At 38.6% G+C, this 22,935-nt stretch overlaps 1 protein-coding gene across 5 annotated transcripts in view; it reads right to left on the reverse strand.

The window, feature by feature from the left end:
* The window catches only part of atp11b (ATPase phospholipid transporting 11B), a 51,173-nt gene extending 28,835 nt beyond the window's left edge, over positions 1–22,338 (reverse strand). For 3 of the 5 annotated variants that reach the window (XR_014272192.1, XR_014272193.1, XM_082510177.1), the window contains exons 1-14: positions 21,938–22,338; positions 12,585–12,701; positions 10,697–10,786; positions 8,849–8,929; positions 8,406–8,513; positions 6,269–6,397; positions 5,566–5,669; positions 4,124–4,171; positions 3,862–3,926; positions 3,648–3,729; positions 3,417–3,567; positions 2,193–2,390; positions 1,737–1,895; positions 1,411–1,598 (exon numbers count right to left, since the gene is read on the reverse strand). Coding sequence is in view for 2 of the 5 variants with exons in the window: in XM_082510177.1 (XP_082366303.1) it covers positions 1,411–1,598; positions 1,737–1,895; positions 2,193–2,390; positions 3,417–3,567; positions 3,648–3,729; positions 3,862–3,926; positions 4,124–4,171; positions 5,566–5,669; positions 6,269–6,397; positions 8,406–8,513; positions 8,849–8,929; positions 10,697–10,786; positions 12,585–12,701; positions 21,938–21,964 (1,547 nt within the window). In the remaining 3 variants the exon portion in view is untranslated. The remainder of the gene's footprint in view (positions 1–1,410; positions 1,599–1,736; positions 1,896–2,192; positions 2,391–3,416; positions 3,568–3,647; positions 3,730–3,861; positions 3,927–4,123; positions 4,172–5,565; positions 5,670–6,268; positions 6,398–8,405; positions 8,514–8,848; positions 8,930–10,696; positions 10,787–12,584; positions 12,702–21,937) is intronic. The other 2 variants (XR_014272194.1, XM_082510176.1) reach the window with 1 other exon arrangement.
* Between the last annotated feature and the right edge of the window lie 597 nt (positions 22,339–22,935).

The raw sequence follows: 22,935 nt of genomic DNA on the forward strand, positions 1-22,935 counted from the left end.
TCTCAGGACACCGAATCAATACATAATTCATTCAGTTATCCATCCATTCTCTCTGTACTTTGAATAAATGGAATTTAAGTCTAAATGACTGCTTTCTGTCTTTATTTGAAATTTACACAGCATTAGAAACTTTTTAAAAGCTGTTTTGCAGCAGAAAAAACAAAACACTCTAAGCACTGAACTCTACTGTCTGGACTTCCAGTTTCATAGGGTGATCCTGCAAAACAGGATCCTGAATCAATGGGTGGATTTACTTTAAGGTACAAATTATAATTTACAATGGATGACGACACAGACAGCACAGACAGGCAGTCATTCCGGTTATGCTTCCTTTAAGCCCACTTGGAAGTCTGCCAGACCGGCGCATGTGCAATTGATGCACTGCAGTTCTCTTTGGACGAACTCACATAGCTCTCATAAAAATGGGCAGAAACACACACATCCAAACAGAGCCTTATGCTAAACGTCCAACGATGAACTTAACGTCAGTCTGACCCAAGTAGACCTTAAAACACTCGTGGACAAGCAAACCATAGCTTGGTCCTAAACAGCTACATGCAGAAATGATCAATTTATCAAGGTTTTCTTGTAGATCTAGAGGTGGTGTTTTGATTCCAGTTTCTTTAGCTGCCTAATGTTTAAGCAGCAAAGCAGAATGTGCTCACAATACTGCGTTTGCCCTTTCAGGACATATTCCCACAGTGGTCAGCTTGGGTTTTTGAATCGCTTCCTGGATATTGAATTGCTGCCCATATAGTATTATTGCAACGCTGAAAGGAACAAGTGGTCAGCAGCCCAACCTCAGTGTCCCCCCCCCACCAAATTTCCCTTTGCAGCTAACACAATCAGTACAGTATGAATCATGTCAAAGCAAGGATTCTTATACACTTTCATTTATATAGCATATTTCCAGTTCTCAGCACTTTAGACTGCACCTATTCTACATCACATCCACAGCAAATTTAGGATATCACCAATTAACCTAACATGCATGTCACTGGTATCTGGAGGAAAGTGACACTGCCACAGGGAAAACGTGTTTACTCCACACGAAAGGACCCCAGCTGGGGTTTGAACAAACCTTGCTGTGAGTTGCCAGTGCCAATCACTGACCCATCTAGAAAGGCACAGACAAAACCAAACTCATCTTTAAAGTTTAAAGAAGACTAAGATTTGAGGAATCCTTAAATTAATAAAGACCTTTAAGACGTTTTGTTGTGGCATTACTGGGATGCAGACTACAATTTACACATTTCCTGTGTCGCAACCTCTGCAGTCCGGTGCAACCACCAGCTCTTAATGTCTAACATCACAACGCACAGCAACAACTTCGTCAGTCTGTTTTTTGTGCATAAATTTTAACCTGTGAACCTAAAACTTGCAGAAGAGGAAGCTCAAGTGTCACCTTACCTTTTTGTTGCCTCTACTAAAGCTTTCTCATCCGGTGAAGAGGCGTAGTACTCCATGGGACTGGAAGAGACCCCGTTGGCATGGGAGAATGGGTCTCCTCCCACAGCCAGGCAGTCTGACTGGTCGTAGCTGATCTGAACTGTGTGACAAAGTGACACTGCCTTGAGAAATAACAATTCGTCACCCATCTGGAAGGAAAGATGAGACATAAATTTTTATTTTCTCTCTCTCTCTTTTCTTGATGGATACAAACACAGCATGTTATTTTAAAAAAAAAAAAAACAGAAAAAGAAAAGAACCAAGCCTGCAATATATATATGCAATACCAGGGGAGGCATAGAACCATCTGGCGAGTCGTCTGTCATTCCCTCTGGTAAAAGTTTGCCATTAACTTCCCGGTACTTGGTTCCATTAATCGAACACTCGCGGAACTGCATTTCATTTTCTGTTAGTGTGCCCGTCTTATCAGTAAACACATATTCCACCTGAAAAACAGAAACACACAGATGCTCACAGAAGTACACTAAGCATTAAAGTCGGCATAGTTGTATGCTGTATACTGAATATGTACATAAACGTAATTCACCGATTCAAACCGGTTCATATTTCTAAATTACTAAAAATTCATGATATTTCATATAAATGTAAAATATTTTACAGTATATGCTATTTTTATATACAACACTAAAACTCCGATGATACAGCAGGACATCCATGCATATCCATGTTCAGGGTGTGCTTTGTAATATGCATACATAGGCATCTTCATTCCTCTTTCATACCTGTCCCAACTCTTCATTGAGGTCAGAGGTATTGACTTGAGCTTTCTGGTCACTTTCCTCATGGTAAAGGTCCAAATCCCAGCCAATGAAAAAAGAGCCAAGGAACTTTTGCATCTCCACAGTAACATAGAGCGAGATAGGGATGATGAAGTTATAGAGCACCAGAAAAGCCAAAAAGTCTGAGATGAACTTTAAGATCTGAAAGAACACGACAGATTCTTTTTTATTTAAAGAGAGGACAAGAGAGCAGTACAATGAAAAGTATAAAGTAAATTTATATACATGCAAGTCGTTTGCACTGCTGCAAGAAAGAGAAATTATATAAACTGTATGAGAGAAGCATTACAAAAAAATGCAGGAGAATATTAAGACTGTCTTTCAATAAATTCGCTTACATATATCTCAGCCATATACAGAATAATGAAACCAAAGTAGGCGAGGTAATTCACTGACATTAAGGGACTGATTATTTAACTGACAGGAAAGGATAAGGAGCACAGACTGAACATATGAGCAGCTATTAAAAGCCATGTTTGCACTGTATAAGCCTTTATGTGAGCCTGACTAACATGCTAATTAAAATAAAGAAATTATAATTAATGACTTAGATATACGTTTGTCTGCATTATAGACACAAGAAGGACTCTCAGAAATGTGTGATTTAATATTACAAATATAAGTTTAGCTATCCTTGGACCGGGATATTAGAAAGAGTTCAGACTTTACAAGAGCTTTATTATTTCCTAGGTTTTTTTCCTGGGTGTCCAGGAAGCAGGACGGCTTGTGCACAACTATGATTTTTATTTTTTTTTTTTAATCTCTTGCTGTCTCAATACATAAGGGCTATTGTTCCCCGTGACTGATTACTGCTGGCAGGTTGGCTGATAGGCTGGCAGGCTGGCCCAGTGACAGGCATTTCCTTTCTAGTGTCTTGTCACAAAATCTAGAAACACTAACACAAGTAGTTTTGTAGACGTACTGTGCATGTCAATTCAAAGAATCTTTACCATTAATTAACTTACATCTACATTACATTATAGGCCCCTTTTTACGGGGATCAGAAAGTGAAGGACAGCGCAGGGTGCAAATGTAAACAGAGAGAAGAAGTGGAATGTCAACTAAAATCTCAACTCATCTAATCTCTGGAGCCGATAGCCTGCAGTCTTCACAAAAACAGATCAATAAGAATGCATTCCTCTGGTCGTGAAAACAAAGCAGACTAACCGGACTGCTGTTTCTCTCCGCTTCTGTCTTTTGGTTGTAGAAAGGTTCGTCCCATTTGATCTCAGCCTGCCAGGCGTACTTTAGGATGGTGCTGAGAATGGCCTCGGACAGCAAGATGATCAGGTAGATGATGAGGAAGGTATTCATGGACCTGACATCGTGAACATTGGGAAATATTAAGTTGGAGACTTCATTAAGCACATCTTAAAAAGCAATAATAAAATAGCTTACTTCTCTACGGCAGAGCGTTTCTGGGACTTGCATTTATAGTTGAGTGCCATCTTGGACTCCATGCCTGTATAAACAGCCACTCCTGCAACAGCACAAAAAGGTAAATCATACTTCCAAATGTAGCGAAAAATGTGAATTCTTAATCGGCCTCATTCTTACGTGAAGTTTGTGCTTTGCTGAACCATTTATTTTTGTTCCTTTTATTTTGACTCACCAAAGATTTCTTTAGTATTTTTCAACCTGGCCCCTCGCAGCAGCAAATTCTCTGGACCCAGCGGTCTGACAAATACAAACAAGAGAAAAATACATCTGTATCTGTATCCAATGACATTATGCATCTTACAATGAATGCACAGTCTCCATATTTAAGTAACAATTTTCATTTATTTTTTTATGTTCACTCTCTTTTAATGGTGCTGTATCCTTAGCTCTTGTGCTTATAGCTGGTACTATAATAGACAGAAAACTCATCTCACCTAACTATCTCCTCCCCATGCTGAGTCACCGTCATACGACCAACAAATCTGGGAAAAAGAAGAAAGAAAGAAAAAACAGAGTTAAGTGGATTGATAAACCAAACAGGATACTCTGTTCGCATGCACAAAGTAAAAGGAAAAATTCAGGAAAGGACAGAAAACCTGAGACTTACATGCACTGTGATGACCAAATTACTTTAAAGCCTATGTTTATATTTTTATTCATCCACCATTCTCTGACATATTTAAGTAATTGGATTAATGCCTCTGCAGCTTAAGGAAGCTTTGTGACTCATAGAGCACTTAGAAGAAATGACAAATAGAAATGCCAGAGAAAGCTGACATTCAGAGATTAAATTTTGGTCAGACTATATCGACCCAATGTGTGACAGATGCAATTTTAATAATATATAATAACAATAAAAATAATAAAGAAACAAATGCATTTTCCCAAAAAGACAACAAAAAAGCTCTCTTTTTTATTGTTATGCATTTTGTGATAATGAGCAGCAAATGTAATGGACCTCTAATACTGCATCTATATATTCTACATTCAAGATGCCACAAAAAAAAAGACAAGTTACAATAAAGATCTAAAAAACACCCTAATGGACAGTCAACATAAATCAGTGCTTTGTGAATATAAATTAGGCCTATGGAGAGTTACATAATGAAGCCATTTGTCCAAGCATGACAAAACATTTTACATCTTATGACTGATAAATACTGATTAGTCTGAATGTCTATTGTAATCTTCATCCTACATTTAAAGTTCAGCTGTGGTCTTGTGACAATAATTTCCTGGCTAGATTTTGTTTTTGGTTTTTTTTCATCCACCAACCTCAAGTTGAACATTAACTCGCAGGCAATTCTTGAGCTACTTTATCAAATAGGATCCCACATTGAAAAGGTTTTCAGACACAATGTGCATTCCTCTCTAATAGTTAAAAAAAAAAAAAAAAAAAAAAATGGTAACAGTTCAGATTTTAGTTTCTCAAACAGACAGGAAAGGTTGCTATCATAGTGGAATTTTTAAGACTGTATACTCAATCAGGTTTCTCCACCCAAACACAACCCAAGCTGGTGCATCTGCCCTCATACCTCTGGATTTTTGCCAATTCTTCCTCAGATTTAAGTATCCACCTGCACTTGCAACCATTTATATTTTTTACTTTTGCACCTGCACATATGGAGAGATGCCTTGTTCATGTATTACGAGATTTTCTTCAGACGTTTGGTAAACATGTTTTTTTCTGAGCAGCTTTTTCAAATTGTTACATAACCCTCTGACTGCTTTAGTTACCCAGAAAAAGTTGCTGTTGCTTTTTTTTCTTATGTGGTTTAATGGGACTAAGTACCTTTTTTAAACATCTGTTGTCTGAATCCACACAATATACCCTTAGATTTATCTTGAAGGATCTGTACACTTAATTGACGATTACCTGTATAGGTCAGGTTCTGGTTGCTGACACTCCACCACAGCCTGCAATGCCTCCAGCTGGGAGACTGACTGGCAGACTGATGTCTCCGCCACTGAGTAATGGGTCTAGAAAAAAGACAGACAGACAGACAGACAGACACACACAGACAGACAGACAGACACACACAGACAGACAGACAGACACACACACACACACACACACACACACCAGGTTAATTAGTGATGGCTGGGAAGCATTGCTTCAAGTGGGACAAATGTGGTTTTCTGAATGAGCAATGGGAAAATTATAACAGAAAAAACAGTGAAAACTCACGGATAAAATGAGAGGAAAAGCAAAAAAACAAACAAAAAAAAACAAAAACAAAAAAAAATTACTCACTGCAGTGACTCAGATCACAGACGATTTATAAAATTGGTTTCACATTTTCCTGACTAGGTTATTAGCCATGCATTCATGTCAGCACGTTTGCAACAACTGAAATTCAATATTGTTTTTTATGTAAATAATACTTTAAATGACCCAAACAGAAATATACAGTGAAATATATAAGTGTCACTTCAACAAAGCAAAAATCTAGTATTTGCTTGTGCTGCGATAAAGAAAAGAAGGTGAAAATAGCTTCTGAAAACTCACAGTGACAAAGTTAAAGAGATTTAAACACCTCCAAGTATGTTTAACAGCACCACTCATATTATTGTCAGACCTTGAGATTGGTCTCTCCGTCAAGACTGGCTGTGGTGATGTGACAGGTGCCATCTGGACGATCTGACGACAGTAACACCAGGTCTGCTGGGAACGTTTCATCTTTAGCCACACGGACGATGTCTCCCACCTAGATGGATAGACAGAAGCAGGCACAGGGTAAAGTCTGTTCAGTTTTTCACTATATTTCAGTTGGATTGTCAAATAATTGTATTCACACATTTACGGTGATGTTTAATTGAGTTAAAATACGTTTAGCATCACTTAGGCAATATTATCACACGTTTTCAGACAGATAGTTTTTCTCCTAAGTACACACACACACAAACAAATATTTTAGAAATCTAAAAATGTTTAAAACTAAATAGCTAAATGACTTTGTTAATATATATTGTAGGCAAGTTAAAAATGATTGGGGTGCAACTATTATCGAAATTTGCAAATGTGTTTATTTTTGGTTGTTTTTGACCTCTGTGCTCTTTAGCGTACATGAAAACACCCACAGTTGGACCCTTTGGAGGACGTTGGCTCACTCTGCTTCTAAACAAGCTCCAGAGCCGTTTTTGTATTGTGACAATGTGTTCTGATGTCAATGTGACCCAGGTACTAGGCGCACGCTGCAAGATCTACACGCCGTCCTGTAGTCAGGTGTGCTTTGAGGATGTGGTAGAGTACCACATAAAGACGTAAAGAATACAGTTTTGCCTGAACATTTGCCTAGGTAAATGGAAATGTTAGAGGTACATTCTCCACGTTATTTACTACTCCAGAGCCTGGCCAAGAAGTGTACTGAGCGTTCTCACTGGTTAGTGAAGTGTTGTGAAGCATTTTAGTTCGCTGGGAGTGTTTCAAATGTTTTGTGTGGGAACAGAAATCAAACAAAAACTCTGTATTGTTCACACTCTAGACAATATGTTTAATTGTTATATTACAGTTTGTATGTCTGTGAAGGTTCTCAGTCATCCAGGTCATCGTTGTCAAAGGAGCTTGCAAAGAAAAGTGTCTGGACTTCTTTAAGTTGCTTGAAGACGTTTCACCTCTCATCCGAGAAGCTTCTTCAGTTCTAAGGTCAAATGGTGGAGAGTCCCAGATATAAACCTAGTGGGAGTGACCCCCCACAGAGGGACAAAAGGACCTCTGAAACTGGGCGTGGGTCCCAATCACCCACGCCCAGTTTCACACCTTGGCTCAGGCGAGTAGAGGATCATCAGGGACAAAAGGACCCCCCTACAGGGTCCTTTTGTCCCTCTGTAGGGGGTCACTCCCACTAGGTTTATATCTGGGACTCTCCACCATTTGACCTTAGAACTGAAGAAGCTTCTCGGATGAGAGGTGAAACGTCTTCAAGCAACTTAAAGTCCAGACACTTTTCTTTGCAAGCTCCTTTGATTACAGTTTGTAATTTTTAGCTTTTTGTCTTTTCAGAGTAATACAACACTACATATGTTACTTATTTAATAGAAGCTATGCAGTTAGATGTTGTTTGTGAGTAGCAGGTTAGAAGTAGATGTAGTTCTCCATAGACTGAGGACAATTAACTCTGAAAGGTCACCAAACACAAAGCAACTAGTCATCCTTTGTATTACATTAAACAATTTCACTCCTGTTGGCACTTAGTTTCCTGTGAGGAAAAACCCCCTCAAGTGATTCATTTATTCTTTTACTAAAGTACACATTTAGTGATGTCTTTAGTGATGACCCCAGACATGCAACCCACAGTGTTTCCATAGTGTCAGATAAGATCAGGAAAAACCTATAATCATCACACAACCACCATTACCAGACAAGCCGAGGTATAAAATGACACAGTGTTTGAAGGGCAAATGCTGCAGCTAGTTATACAAATACAATTATACATAGAACAGAATCATATCACCGTTTCAGGGTTTATTTGAACAGGTCTCTGAGTGTTTGCATACTGTACCATGGGAAATTAGGTGTTAGAGTGAATTTATAAGCTTTAGATGGGAACAAATTTAAAGAAATGACACTTTAACATCCAAGCTAAAGTTAGTTACGAGTCGTTAGGAGTTGCAAAAAGCTTTTTTTGATACCATAATTTTCTTGGACCAAAGAAATTCTTTCTAAACTGGAATAACTGGCGTGATTAAGGTCCTTTACAACTTTGATGATCTTACCCTGATATTCTTGGATCTCGTCTGCACCAGACTTCCACTGCGAACCACAAACACTGGAGCCCCATTCACCTCATTGTCAGCCTTGTGTCTCAGCCAATCCTCATAGCCCTGTGAAACACAACCAGTTACAAACTGCAGATGGCAGGTGGTTAAAATAATCTTATTTACCCACTATGGTTGTGTGTGTGGCATGTGTGGCACTACTAGAAACTGATCAACAGAAGTGGCCAAATTTAGCAAGTTATTCTAAACAAACGTGTTTAATGTCAGAAACAGGAATGCTTCAAATGTTCTCAATCAATACTTTAATTTCAAATGTGCTCTGTACAACAACAAAAGCTTTGAGCTTTGCCTACAAATAGACAATAATCATTGATGACGCATGCATGTTTGTTCCACATTTTCATGAGGAAGAGGAAGCCGCTATGTGGTTATGTTCTCACCTGTTTTATGGCAGTTACTGTGATCACAAAGAACAGAGGCAGGCCGCTGGTTACTGGGGAAGTTGGCGTATCTATCATTAACTTCAAAGAAAAATACAAAACAGAGTTTAGAGATGATGCCAAACTAAAAAAGGGACTGTAAAAGTGGTAGTGGTTTTTGCAACAACGAGCAACTTGAAAAATACGACAGAAGTAGTGGCCAATGTGCATAAACAGGAAACCCGTATAACTTCCCTTAAAGGTCAACGATCAGATAAGAACAAGTCTCACATACACTTTTGAATTACTGTCTTTGTAAGCAGGGTCACTGGGATATTATATTTCCTCACCCCATATCCTGGTCTTAATAATCACAACGAAATGCTGAGCAAAGTGTGTGAAACTGAAGACCAAGCTAAAATGATTTAGTGCCATTGAGCAGTGCTTTTATTAGTGGATATTAGTTTTGGATTGGGGGGTGTTTCATAAGCAGGTTTCTGGCAACTCTTTCACACTGTTGCACTAGGGCTGCTCGATTATGGCAAAAATGATAATCACGATTATTTTCACTGAAATTGAGATCTCAATTATTTGATGATATTTATTTAACAATAACAATGTATTGAATAATGGCTTTAAAGATTGTCAAAAAATAATATAAAATAGTGTGCAAATACTGATAACAGTGCAAATGTTTGCAATATAAGAAATAAATGAAAAATGTAAACATCTATGTTTAGTGAACTTTGCAGTGTTGCTCTGTGGTGCAGCTACGACACTGTAGCAAAGTTTACACACTATGTCTACTTGATCCACGTCTGACTCTGCGAGCCCATAATGTTTCCAACCACTGAAGTTTTTTTTACCTCTCTTTTCAACCAACGGCAGTCACTCTCCTCTCCAAATAACTTCTGCTTAGCTTTCCGAGCTTCCCTCGGGTCCTCTTAATTGTTGTGACGCGTGTTCGACATGCAGAGAGGTACGCTCGATTTGCCACACGGAGCAGCGCGAGAGTAAAGCACGAGGGAGGTGCTAATAATCGGCTCAGTCATTTTTAATGATCGTTGAAAGCCCAGATCGTAATTTAGATTAAAATTCGATTAATTGAGCAGCCCTATGTTGCACTAATCTACAGGTGGAAGTAGTCATCCAATAAATAAATAAAAAAGTAAATAATTACTCATGAATGTAAACAATGCATGTTCATAAAAAACAACTGCACTGCAAACTTTTCATGTGAGGAAAATGTGCAACATTTGTTAGGCTTCAAGCGTAACCACAAAGGCTTTAGGCAAGCAACACTGAATGTAAAGTGAAACTTTGCTTAAAAGGAAGACGCCTCAAGGAAAAGATCAAAGATATCTTAACACTTTAACAAACACTTTCTGTAAATGGCTACACTAACAGAAGAATTCACCAGTCATCTAGAAACCCATCTAAAGCAATCTTTAAATGGTCAAATTGGCCATCTTAGATGAAAAGAGGCCCCTCTCTCAGTGATTTGAGGCTAAGGTGACTTCAGCCTCACTGACATGTTGAGTGGGTGAAATAGAGTCAAGGCGATTGCTTTGGCTTCACTACACAGTGCAGAATAAATCAGAAGGCTAAAAATTTGAAAGCCAAATCCTACTTCAGCATAAAATGACTGATGCACAGTGAAGGCCTAATGCTTAGGGCTGGCTGCAAAGACACACATATTACTAAGTGAGTAAGTGTGTCGCTTTCATACAGAGGCAGACCAGTCTCTGCTCTGGTACCTAGAAGTCGATGAGTCACTCAATGCTCGGAAGCACAAGAACGAGCACAGGCATTTGTATTAAGAGGAGGAAATACGTCAAGGAGTGTTCACATGCATTTGTGTATCGTTACCTGTACAAGGAAGATAATGAGGAAGTAGAAGTTTGCTATCCTTCTGAATTGCTCAAACAGATTCTTGGGGACAAAATTCCAAACTGTATACTGAAATAAAAAAAAAAAGAAAACATCTTTCAGGGTTTACTGGGACAGAATAATTGCTACTAAAGGTTCTTTTTTACTAAGTAAAACAGAGGAATTGAATTGCAAATACATAGATGGTGTATTGGAGGTATTCAAACTACTGTACTAGCAACTGTTTATTAGAGCAGAAAAAAAAAAACCACTTTTACTGTGTCGTATTTATACTGGCCATATTTAAGACCTTACATGAATACAATAATATAGTTAAATGATATTCTGATTACCCCTGTAAAATATCTTGTCTATGGCTAGAGTGTTCACTGACATTTCCAAATTGGAGCTTGAGATAAAGGAGTACAGCAGCTGTGCTGAGCTAAAGTGTTCTTCAGATAAACTGATTACTGGTTGCTCATTTGCACATTTATTTACTCAATAAATGTGCCGTTTAAGTCTTTCTCTTACTTTATTAAGATAAAATGCTACAGACAGTTAGGTCCATAAGTTTCTGAAGAATGAAAGTTTTGGTAGCTTTACCTCTGTGCACCACCACAATGGATTTTAAAATCCAACAATCAAGACTTGAATCAAGTCCCAAATTTCCATAGGCTCAGAAGTAAAGAAGCATCATTTTAAATTACAGGAATTTTTAATACTTGAATGAAAATCCTTTGCTGTCAATGACTTCTGGATCCTATGGACATCATCAATGCTGTGTTAAGATACTCTCTGAGCAGAGAGTATAGCCCTGTACACTTCACAATTCATCTTGCTGCTTCTATCAGCAGTCACATCATCAGTAAACACTAGCAGCCCAGTTCCACTATCACCCATACATGCCTGTGCTAGTGCCTGGGTTATTGTACTAGATTGTAGATGTGGCCCCTCCTGAAGTTCTTCTCATCTCCTGAAAGGGCTGGACTGGGACGAGCTGTCACGACGCATTGTTATTATAAATAAAACGTGATCGTGAGCAAAAACGGTGTGTGTTTGTTTGTGTGTGTGTGTGTCGCATACCTCACAAGCTCATTTTAGGAGTTCCATTGACAAGCTATATTATACAAGTTGAATATTTGGAGTCAACAGCCAATATAGGTCACCCCCATTTAACATAAAATAATGAAGCCTCGCCTGAAACTGGTTGTCAGTTGCTTGTCCAATAACTTTTGAGCAGCTGAAAATGGGGACCATATATTAAAATGTGATTACTAAGCAGTTAATGCAATGTTTTTGTTAAACCCTTTGAATCAAAGCTCTGCATTTCGAGCTAATCTTAATTGAAAGAAATTCTATTGCTGTGTAAAGAGGAAAAATATAAAACACATATGGACCTAACTGTATGAGTACACACGAATGGCAGAATTTACCTTATCCAAAATCAGTTTCAAATCAATGCCTGACTAAAGCAGGTGCTTTAACCCTCCCGTCAATCATTTAATCTACCAGCTAATCAATGACAGTCATGATTGCTGGAGGCAGGCCCTAGCTCCTTTTCTTTGTTATCCTTTTGTCTTGCCAGTGTTCTAGCTGACCTACCTAGCCTCTCACCAACACACAAGTTTTCTGTCTGTGCTAATCCTGTTATCAACAAATCACACTTTAAGCTTATCTCTCTCCTACCACACCAGAGATACACACTAATGTATTTAGCACTGGTCAACACTGGTGTCCGAAACCAGACTGAGTTTAGAGTTTCTCTGAATGACAATTTTTCTGTAGCCATAGTTGCTGTGACTGCAAAATGTTAGCGTTCATATCAAGAGGGGTTTTTTTTTCCCCTTGCACTTTTGACACAAATTTTAAGATCATAATTGTAACATACCTTGGATGAGATGATTCTGTTGTCGGCAAAGCGTTGTGGTATGTAGTGGCCATTCTGGGGGAAACGGTTAGCTACGTACACTGTCCTGGTATCACTCTGATGAGGGGGGTCAAAGCCCTGAGGGAGAAAAGGGTGAGGCAGAAACACCAGACAAGTGTAAGGAAAGGTTAAAAAAAACAAAAACAAAACTGTATAGCTACCCAGATTTAAAACATCATCACTTCAACACCACGCTAACTATAAAATTGCAGTTAATGATGTCATTGCAATATTATGATCTTATTTTAAACCAAGTTATTTAATACTGTTGGTGGTGTGATAAACCACTGCAAGTCTACACCGCACTAAAGTCCACCTGGGGCAACGTTTTGTTCTTCTATTCATTGTGGTTTCAGCTGCTGTATAGTTGGGAGTGTAAAGTGATTTCTCTGTGGGCTGTTATTTTGTTGAGTGCAGCACAGCTTAGTTTGGGGCTTGATAGATTTTACAGTAAGAGACAGAAAGAGAAGCAATACCAGACACGACGCTACTGTTACAGAATGTAAATACACATATCAAGAGTGAGAATATGGCAATGTGGCATTCCTTGTTTTATGATGACTGTATGTTTCCATTTAAAAGCAAATTTCTGAAAAGCCAGCCATATGCAACAAACTTGGTAAAAGTTTTAGTTTTAGTATAGAGTCAAATAGGGCTGTTCGATATAACGATATATATCGGATGACAATATAAAAACGTCCATCGTTTCATTTTACGCTATTGTTTATTTCGTGGTGTCGCAAAATAAACTGTTTACGGCAATATTTTTTCATCGTTCTGATGGTCACTGTAGTGGCTATATTAATTTAAGTTCTCTCTTTCTCTTATATTTAAGATAACCACACTACAGATGGACAAGTGCCTGTTTTTATGCACGACAGTGAAACCATCGCGTGTCCGCTTGTTTTTTTCCACGTAAACCTTTCACAATAAAGCTCAAGATCCTGTTGAGACTTTTCAAAATAAACTGAATCGCGTGAAAGAGTTTGCAGAATGTTTACGGATGAGAAGCAAAAAAGAGCCATCAGGTGCTAAAAATATACCTTAGACTCAAACGTTAGAACAGGCTTTTCCCCGCAGCACGCTGTGTAATAAATACTTCCCAAAAAAAGAAAAAAAAAAGAAAAAGGCGTCCGTTACAACTTATGTCTAAAAAAATGTATCGTTTCATGCATCGGTTAAAACACTCAACTCCACGTTCATGACGCTCAGCTGGAAACACTTCGCGCAAGTCGAGCTGCCCGAGATTCACAGAATTTACAGAAAATGTTACATTCTTGTGATTTATATCGTTATCGGGACATGAGATTTTGGTCATATCGCACAGCCCTAGAGTCAAATCATTTTCACTTTTTCAGACAGTTAGACAACATAACACATTTATGAAAGCAAAACAACTTTACAAGCAATGCCATCAACTTGAATGCAGACAAGCCTTATTGCAAACAATGTGGTAAGGCATGAATAACTAGATCAGAAACAGCTGGTGTAAATCCCACTTACCATAAAGATATAGTCATCAGTGAGTGGGGGTTGAGGGACATGGGAAGGGATCTCAAGACTGGATTGTAGGTCACTGACCATTGGTATCGTAAGCCACAAACTCTGTTCAGTGAGTGGCATAGATGGTTTATTTTATTCCTCTTACAAACCATATATCTTCTCGGTTTTTGGACTGATAAGTCTTGAGCTCTATTCTCAGGTGCCTTAACCCCCACTCACATCAGGTGACCTCAATAGGTCACATGATAGGGTGGGGCAAGGTGTCACAGTGGTTTGACCCGAAATCATGATGGTAATGGCCGATGCCTTTTTTCACATCTTGGCTTATGTGATGACACAACTAATAGTTGGTCAACAACCACTTCCTAAGCGACAACCTCAACTAGAGATAAATACCTTGGACTTAGAAATGAAGAAGCCTCTTAAATATGAGGAAAAACATCTTTTTTTTAAAAAAACAACCTGCTTTTCAAGCTCTTTAGACTTCCATGTTGTTGTTAACTGAGAACTACACAAACACGTTCATATTGTGCACCTCAATTTTTCTGACCTGCTGTATTCTACCATGGCTGCTGCATCTGGGTTGAAGACACGAGGGTATGATCATGTTGGTTTTTACTGCCATAATAATATTTCAGTACAGAAGCTCGGAGATATCTCCCTCAGATATACAGAGGGAGATGTTGCAACAGTTCAAAAAGCTTGAAAGTCTTTGCTTCCACTTTTGACTTCTTGTCTTCCTACATTGGCACTTACGTGGCAGTATTGTATGAGTGGCGACACATATCGTTCAGGTGAGAACGATGAGGTATCGTGCTGTACCTCATCTGCTTCAGGGTTTGCTGTGTTGTGTTCAGGACAGTGCTGTGTTTGGACTCTCGGCTAGTCTGCTCATTGTTTGTGATATAAGTGGAGGATATGATTAGACAGTTTTTGATATATTTCAGACACATTGTTATAATACTGCAACAATTGTGCACCATACATTCATAATTCCCTCTGTTGCATAAACAAACTGCAGGACATCTGCATTTGAGGCCATGTTCTAATTGCAATCTGTCTCCAACATAAATCTGTCCAAAGCTAACTTCCATACTTAAATACTCTGGTTGAACTGTATATAATTACATAACAACCTTTCATGTTTTACTTGCATATTAAAATTTCACATTTAAAGCATTCCATTTCTTTTTAAAGCAGCACTTGTTGTTTAAAGTCACTTGCAAATATTTCATAAACATGCTACTTAAAACGTACCTCTAACATATTTACATTCAGATTGAGCAATTCAAATCTCCAGCATATTCTGGCAGGTCTTTGATAGTCACTACACCCTCAACATGTAAGAAAAATAACACCAATGACAAACAAGGTGAACTTTTCAACAAGTGACATTTCTAAGATTTTCTGGCGCTGACTGGTCTGACAAACCCCACCCAACTGCTGTACACAGATGACTAAAGGAGGCGTTTCCTATTATTCACAAATGTATTCATTCCTTTTTGTGCACACCCGACCACACAAAAAGGAATGTATCTGGGTTACGTCACTACACTCCCAGAAAGATCAACCTCTTTTCAGGGACACATGTAAACCATTAGCACTTTGTAATGTTCTCAGTCTCTTCATCTTTTTCCCATCTGACCGTCGTGAAAATGAATGCAGCACATGCAGTTCAATGACTGAATAACAGAACACCTGTTAGCCTTTAGCTCATATGACTTTGTCATACAGTAACTCAGCCAATGGGCAATGCAGGTGATGGCATCAAATCAGTTATCCACTTGTGGAAACAATATTTTCAGTATTCTTCATTTATTCTTTTTGTATTATTTGCTCACAGTAGGGCTGGGCGATATGGCCTAAAATCTATATCACGGTATAATTTGAAGCATGTGCGGTAATGATATACTGTATATCGCGATATATTCTTTTCTTCTGTATAACGTATTTTACACACTATAAAGGCACACTTAAAATCCTTTAATTTTTCTCAAAAATCGACAGTGCGCCTTATGTATGAATTCTGGTTGTGCTTATTGACCTCAAAACAGATTTTATGTAGTACACGGCACTCAAAAATGTTTTAGTACGACTTTGATAAGCTATGAAGCCGCACCGCCTGATAGATTGTCGGAGCATTACGGCTACCGTAGTCAGGAGCCTTGTGGAGTAATCTGGGTCCAAAACCTCTGTCTGCTTCAGGTCCCAAAGTCAAACGAACATTGCGGCATCACTGAGAGTTAAAAACTGTCTAAATTCTTTCATCTTTATTAAAATGATCAGAATTGCTGCTTTACCAGGTGTAACAATTAAGTTTAACATTCAGGCATCCATGAAAACAGAATTTATTAAATTCAACGGAGTTAGAAGTTAGCAGGAAGTTAGCTCGCTAGCTTCCACCTAAACATGATATGCCATGTTCTGACTGAGATATCTGAAAAAATTAAAACGTACAGCTCTGCTATCACTTCCAACATAAATGAAGACAGAAAACTAAGCAGTGACGTTTGTAGGGTTACTAAAGATGGACTAGCTGGTATATAATGATGTCCTACGTAATCGCTAGCAAAACAGCTACGTTAGCATAACATTAGCACAGTGAAGCTGAAGGATGAACGCTTTTTTCCACTCGATAAAAATTAACGTGAGGGTTTCTCCTGGTTAGGGACAAATGCAATTGCATAGCAGGATGCTATACACGGACCAAACTTCAGTCAGGAGAACAACTGAGATCCAGCCACAATATGAGGTTAGTCATTGATATACTGCAACAGCACGGGAATAGAGCGGGTGCTAGAGAATTCGGCATTATTGAATCAATGGTACGGAAGTGGAGGAAGCGCAGTTTTTGGCTTTCCTCTTATTCCAAAAGTGCTTAGTCTCTTTGCTATTACTGTCGCCCAGCATAATTTGCAGATGATGTTGTTTGCAGCCGCTGCAATGCTTTCGACCAAAACAGGCGCAGCTTGATGATGACACCATCAACATGTGCTATTGTGGTAGCGTATAGTAAAAATCTCTACCGTTGGCCAAATTTATATTGTTTCTACCGTATACCATTTATACCACCAACCCCTAGCTCACAGCTTTAAAAAAATGGGCAGAGAAAAAAAGAGGGAAAATTTTCTCTCTCTCTTTTTCTGCATTTACATTTATAAAATTATATAAACATTGGTCAATTAACCACTGCAGCAACTTTAAGAAACTGTTGTTCAACAGTTATTTGATATACACAGCTCAGTAGGCATTGTTGAAAGTACACGAAGAAGCTGAATTCTGCATTGTAGTAACACCATGACCAATTAGGATTTTGAAGAAGTGGTTGCAGAATTAAGGAAAGGGCACACAGGCACTGAGCCCCAAGATGTTTTACGTGTGTGTGTTTACACATGTAAAACATGTTGGGGCTCAGTAACATAAATATCCTGAGCCCCTGGCATCCTCCGATCACAAGACAGGGAGTGCATTTCCCATTGGCTTAACGAAATCCACAGTAGATTATTTAAGTAGTCTGTAGTTTGAAGGGAAGACACCAACTTGTCTGCAAACACTCATTTACTGACGGCTGAGCAGCAGTTTAAAAAACAAAACAAAGGTCTATTTGACCGGATCATTCATGAATGAATGAATATATATATATCAGCTAAAAGGTGGATTTGTCTTAGTGAGATATTTGTCCTTTACTTCAAGTTAATGGGCAACTGGAGATTGGAAAGTATGTAGAATTAAGCATTTTGTTTTCTTGTTTGTCCCAGTAGCACTGCATTAATAAATGTCTTGGATTGGAATGAAAAAGTAGACAAATGTTTAATGATTAAATTAAACCAGTAAACCATTAACTTAATGGCTTACTGCACAAGTGTTATTTGTAGTAGTATAAAAATGCAATATGTATATTGCAACTTTTCTAGTCTTATTAGTAATGGCAAGAAACAGCTCACTGTGAATTCTTAACCAGGGATATTTTAATGTTCTCTTTTTAAAGAAAATGAAACTGCAGATGGTGAGGGGCCAAGAAGTAACTTTTGTAAGCCAAAAAATTCCCCACAGGCAGAAAAGCAACAGATGAGTCACTAAAATTAGTCAATCCTTACAGAGAGCTTAAAGCAGTTACAAATTTTAACAGTGCAAACATCATGCTTAACACACCTTTACGCAACTGCTGTGAGCAATCCAGACAACAGTTACTGGAGATTTATTCTGTTCCTATTTGTCACCCAGTTTTTCAGGCAACTGTGGAAATTGCCTGAGCACGACACGGAACTAACATTTAAGTTACCCAATCATTAATATCTTGGTGAACAATAACTACAGTTAAAATGACTGATGGCCAAATACACAAAAACCTGCGTAGCTCTAACAAACATGTTCTCATGTTAAAGAGAACATTGAGAGAAGCACCTCAGTCGATGCTTCTGCAAGTCCAGCATTACGGCTTTAACAGGATCCGTTTTCTCTATAGTTCAGCGTTAAGCTAATGACACTTCAAACAAACTGCATGTAATTGTCGACTTCCCCCATTCAGTTGCAACCTAACAACAGACCGACACCATCTTTTAGCCATCTTGACACATACCAAAGTTAAATAGATACAACTCACCGCCCTACAATTTTAGTCGCGCTGCAGTCTGCAACCACTAGTGTGACTATGGCTATGGAAATATTTTGGATTATTTACCTGATCAACAGTCCAAGGACTAAAAGATATTCTGTATTTTTGTATATGATACAGAAAAAGTTAAAATTTTGACATTTGGCACAAAGCACAAACTTGGCATTTGTGCTTAAAAATGACTAATTTTATGCTAATTCAATTCACAAGGTAGCTGCCAAAGCATTTTGTGGATCCGATGCAGCTCTGCTATATAAGATTACAGATTTCTGCAGTGCAGCAGGAAGTTTATCTAATGAAGGCTCTGCAGACATTTGTTTGGATAGACATAACATGAAGAGGTTGACTTATTTTAAAATAAAATATTCCTAAACAGTTGAACATGGTTTGTTGTTTTGAGGACCAGCGGTAATAAGCCGAACACATAAGGTAAAGTCTAGAGTGAAAAGTGCAGTAATTTATGACATTCTATTTCTATAGCACAAATGTCTGAAAACTGCTTGCCAATCTGAGAGTGGATGGATACAAGTAACAGATGAGTAACAGATACTTTTACTCCTGCTGGGTTTACTCAATTTTTAACACCACTACCAGGTGTACCTCACAATTTTGAGTTAAACACCTTCACGTAACCATGTATGCATTAAATATATTTTGAACATTGTATGAAAAATGAACATTATACCACTGAAAATGAAGATAAAAGTAGGCTTATAACTAAAAACTATAAAGCTGAAATCAGCTTGTTTTCATCCATTGACTCTATACCCCCATCAATTTGAAGGCTGACAGGTAATTAGTCCCCACATAAAGCCTACAAGTCCCACAATGCCTTGGGGGAACAGCCCTGAATAATGGCAACGCAACACAACCAAGGGGTCATATTACAGATTAAGTGGCACTTAATCAAACGCGATGAGCTACCGGTAAATGGAAATGTTAACAAAAAAGTGAGGTGGTTGTAAAAAGAAAAAAGAAAGGGGGGGGGCAATAAACAGTATGTACTCATGTACAGTGGGTACTAGTTTTAAACATAAGACTGATGACAACAGCAATACAATAAAATAAACTGCATATAAGCTAAACTGATGGACTACATCACCAAATATAAAATATTATAAAAAAAATATTGTTGTACAACCCACAGCAACAGAGTAGTCAGAGCAGGACTAGAGAGTAAGGAATGATATTTTATCATGGGTGACATAAGGATGTTTTATTGCTGCGTGTCAGTGGATTATTACAAGGGCTGCTGCAGCAATATCCAGGAAAGAGCCTGAATGAGACTCAAAAAAATGTAGGAAACTCCCATTTGCTCAATGGACTACAGATGAGTACTATAGACAGATGTTTTTTTTTTCCTTTTGCTCATTTGCGCTCTTGATAGTTGCTCTATTTTTCATGATTATATCATGATTAACGTGACTTGGTAAAGCAAGGGTAATTCATTAAATACTTCTCTCATAGTGCACTTAAACTATATACAAAACCTCAGGAAGACTTATACCAGTCTTTTTAATATCTGTCAGCAATAACATACAGACTTTAAGTCTCCATAAAGACATCTAGAAAACCCAGTTCCCAGGCTTGCAAACTAGTATGTCAAAGACTTTGCTTTTTTGCTACCATTCTTCATGCTTTAATTTCTGGTTTGTTTTATAGTGTAACTGAACCAAGACTGACAATGAAAACCTGTCACATCTCTCTCCCCCCTCTCCCTTTTCATTCCACCAGAAAGAGCTGATAAATAGTATGAGTGAACAAACATCCCCATTCTACCGTCCAGCTGATATTTGGGTCAGACTAATGCCCCTCAACAAACGTTTTCATTAGGCCAGCTGTATAAGGTGCATTTTAATTACACTTTTAATTAAGCAGCCAGGTCAATTAGGCGGGATGGGTCAAATGAGCTGAGCTATCTTAAATTAGGAGGAGACTATGTACCATTTCTAAATAGACCCCTAACTCTCTGTGGTGCTCTTAATCTCCAAAAGCAAAAATGATTTTTTTAAACAGGCAAACTTGAAGCTGAGCATGACTCATAAAATTTAATAAGTGTCACTTTAACTTAACCTTAACTACAGAGAGTGCACAGTGAGCGGGGAGAGGTCAAAAACACCCCCAACACTGATTAAACTCAGTAGACATGGTGACATCAACCGTTTGTGTGTGGCTAATCTCATAATATGCAATCACTCATTCACATGGCTCTTCACCACTGGTCACGCCACTCTCATTTGCCGATCACTGAATGTGCTTCTTATCCCAACTCTGCTTAAACATAGTGAAATAACCACACAGACCTTCATGATTACAGCCACAAGCACCGTGACACTGTAGCTTTCTTCAGCCATAATTCAGAACTCGTTCTTTCTACTGTACCAAAACGGGCCACTATTGTGGTTTAACTGATGCCTTCGCCCGTCAATGCGACCGTCATGTTTGCAGACAAACAACAGGTGATTACAGCAGAAACAGGATGCGGTGTGACGAATCAAATCAGTTCAATTTCAAATAATACATACAGATATAGATCATGTAAGGAAAGCAGGGAACAAAGAAGTGGGCCGAAATAAAGTTAAAATAACACAAGCTAACGTCAATTATTACCCTCGAGTGTTGAGGCTTACGTCTTAACTAGCTCAGTTAAAGATAGTTTATTAGTCCCCTGAACAAAATTTAAATAGAACATTTGAAACTGAGCTCAGTCTAAGCGAAAGTTGTGCGTTAACACTAGATAAAAGCAAGCCAGAGACGCTTTATAACTTTGCCAAGTTTGACGTTGTTAGCCAGCTAGCTAGTGTTAAGGTAGTTAACTCTCAGGTGCATTTAGTAACGGAAATCACCCGACAGTTGTTAAAATGCTATCAAAGTTCGAACCAAACTTATACCTCAAGCTCAAATTTGAACTCAACCAATGTCTCTTGTTGAGGTCTAAACTCTTTATTACTGACAGCTAGCAGATAAGGTAATTGTTAGCTAACGTAACCTACACCTGACTGTCACTAAGGGGAAATGGAATGTTTTGAACACATCAGCAACAGCCAATTGGCTATGTTAGCTTGCTCTCTAAATAAAGTTTATTCTGCTTTCCGCGGGCTAAGCCTTACAATACGTAAGGAGACTGGCTGCTGTGGCGAACTAATAAGAGGAAAGCGGTATGTATGAAGAAGATGGAACGTGCGGTTTCATTTACCAGCTGCTGTCGTATCCACCGAATCATCCTTGCAGAATACGTTCCAAGTAGCCAGCACAGTCGCTAGCCCAGCGCTAGCAACTAGCTACTCCAACAAAACCGTCCCGAAACATAAATATTTCCCCCGAGAGGCAATCCTTCTCGGTGCATTACACGACACATTCACACGGCGCCACTGTGCTATAAGATGCATTCAATCTTTCCCATTCACGGTAATGTCCGACAAAAACAATTTCTGGTTTTAAAAGAAGTGACAGACGGCTGGCCACAGAGTCCCACCGAGCAGCGCTGCTACATCTCTCCTCTGCCACGATCACTTTTCCTCTGCCAGCAGCCTCAGCCTGTGCAGATACAGCTCTGGCTGCTCTCCGGTGGCCTTTGCACGCCCCCTGCCTGTCTGCAATTAAAAATGATAGCTAGATAGACTGACAGATACAGTAGCCGGATAGATATTTTCCATACTGTGCGGGATAGACCTCACTCCACATAGTTCATAGTGTATATAAGAATTTCAGCTGTGCTATTAAAGTGCAGATGTATGGTATAATAGGGATCGTGCAAGATTCTCCAGGTAGCTTACTAGGCAGCTAGCGAATCTTGTATGAATTGGAGCTGGAAATTGTGTTTAGGTGCATTTGTTTTATTCTAGTGTATCTTAAATATCTTAATAGACTGTTTATTTATCATCTCCTGAAGTAAAACCTAACTACCTATGAGCTGGAAAAACTGGTCGGTTTATCTTTTATCCTTTATCTCTTTCTTCTAAAACTGCCCAACTACCAGTTGTTCCAGATTTTCTCTTGTAAGGCATCTCACATAAAGTGAGGTCATCTTAGTCCATCCATTACTTCCCCTCCCTCCTTGAATACTTGGCTGCATCCCAGTCAGTCGATAATGTATAGAGAGAAAATGATACCTAACGTGGAATGCTTGAGAATTTATGTATCTGTAAGTTTCAGGACTGCACCGTGCTCTTTGTACGTGATCGAAAGCACCAA

Source organism: Aulonocara stuartgranti, assembly GCF_965226115.1.
Source record: "Aulonocara stuartgranti genome assembly, chromosome: 17".
In the NCBI taxonomy this organism is placed as follows: Eukaryota; Metazoa; Chordata; class Actinopteri; order Cichliformes; family Cichlidae; genus Aulonocara; species Aulonocara stuartgranti.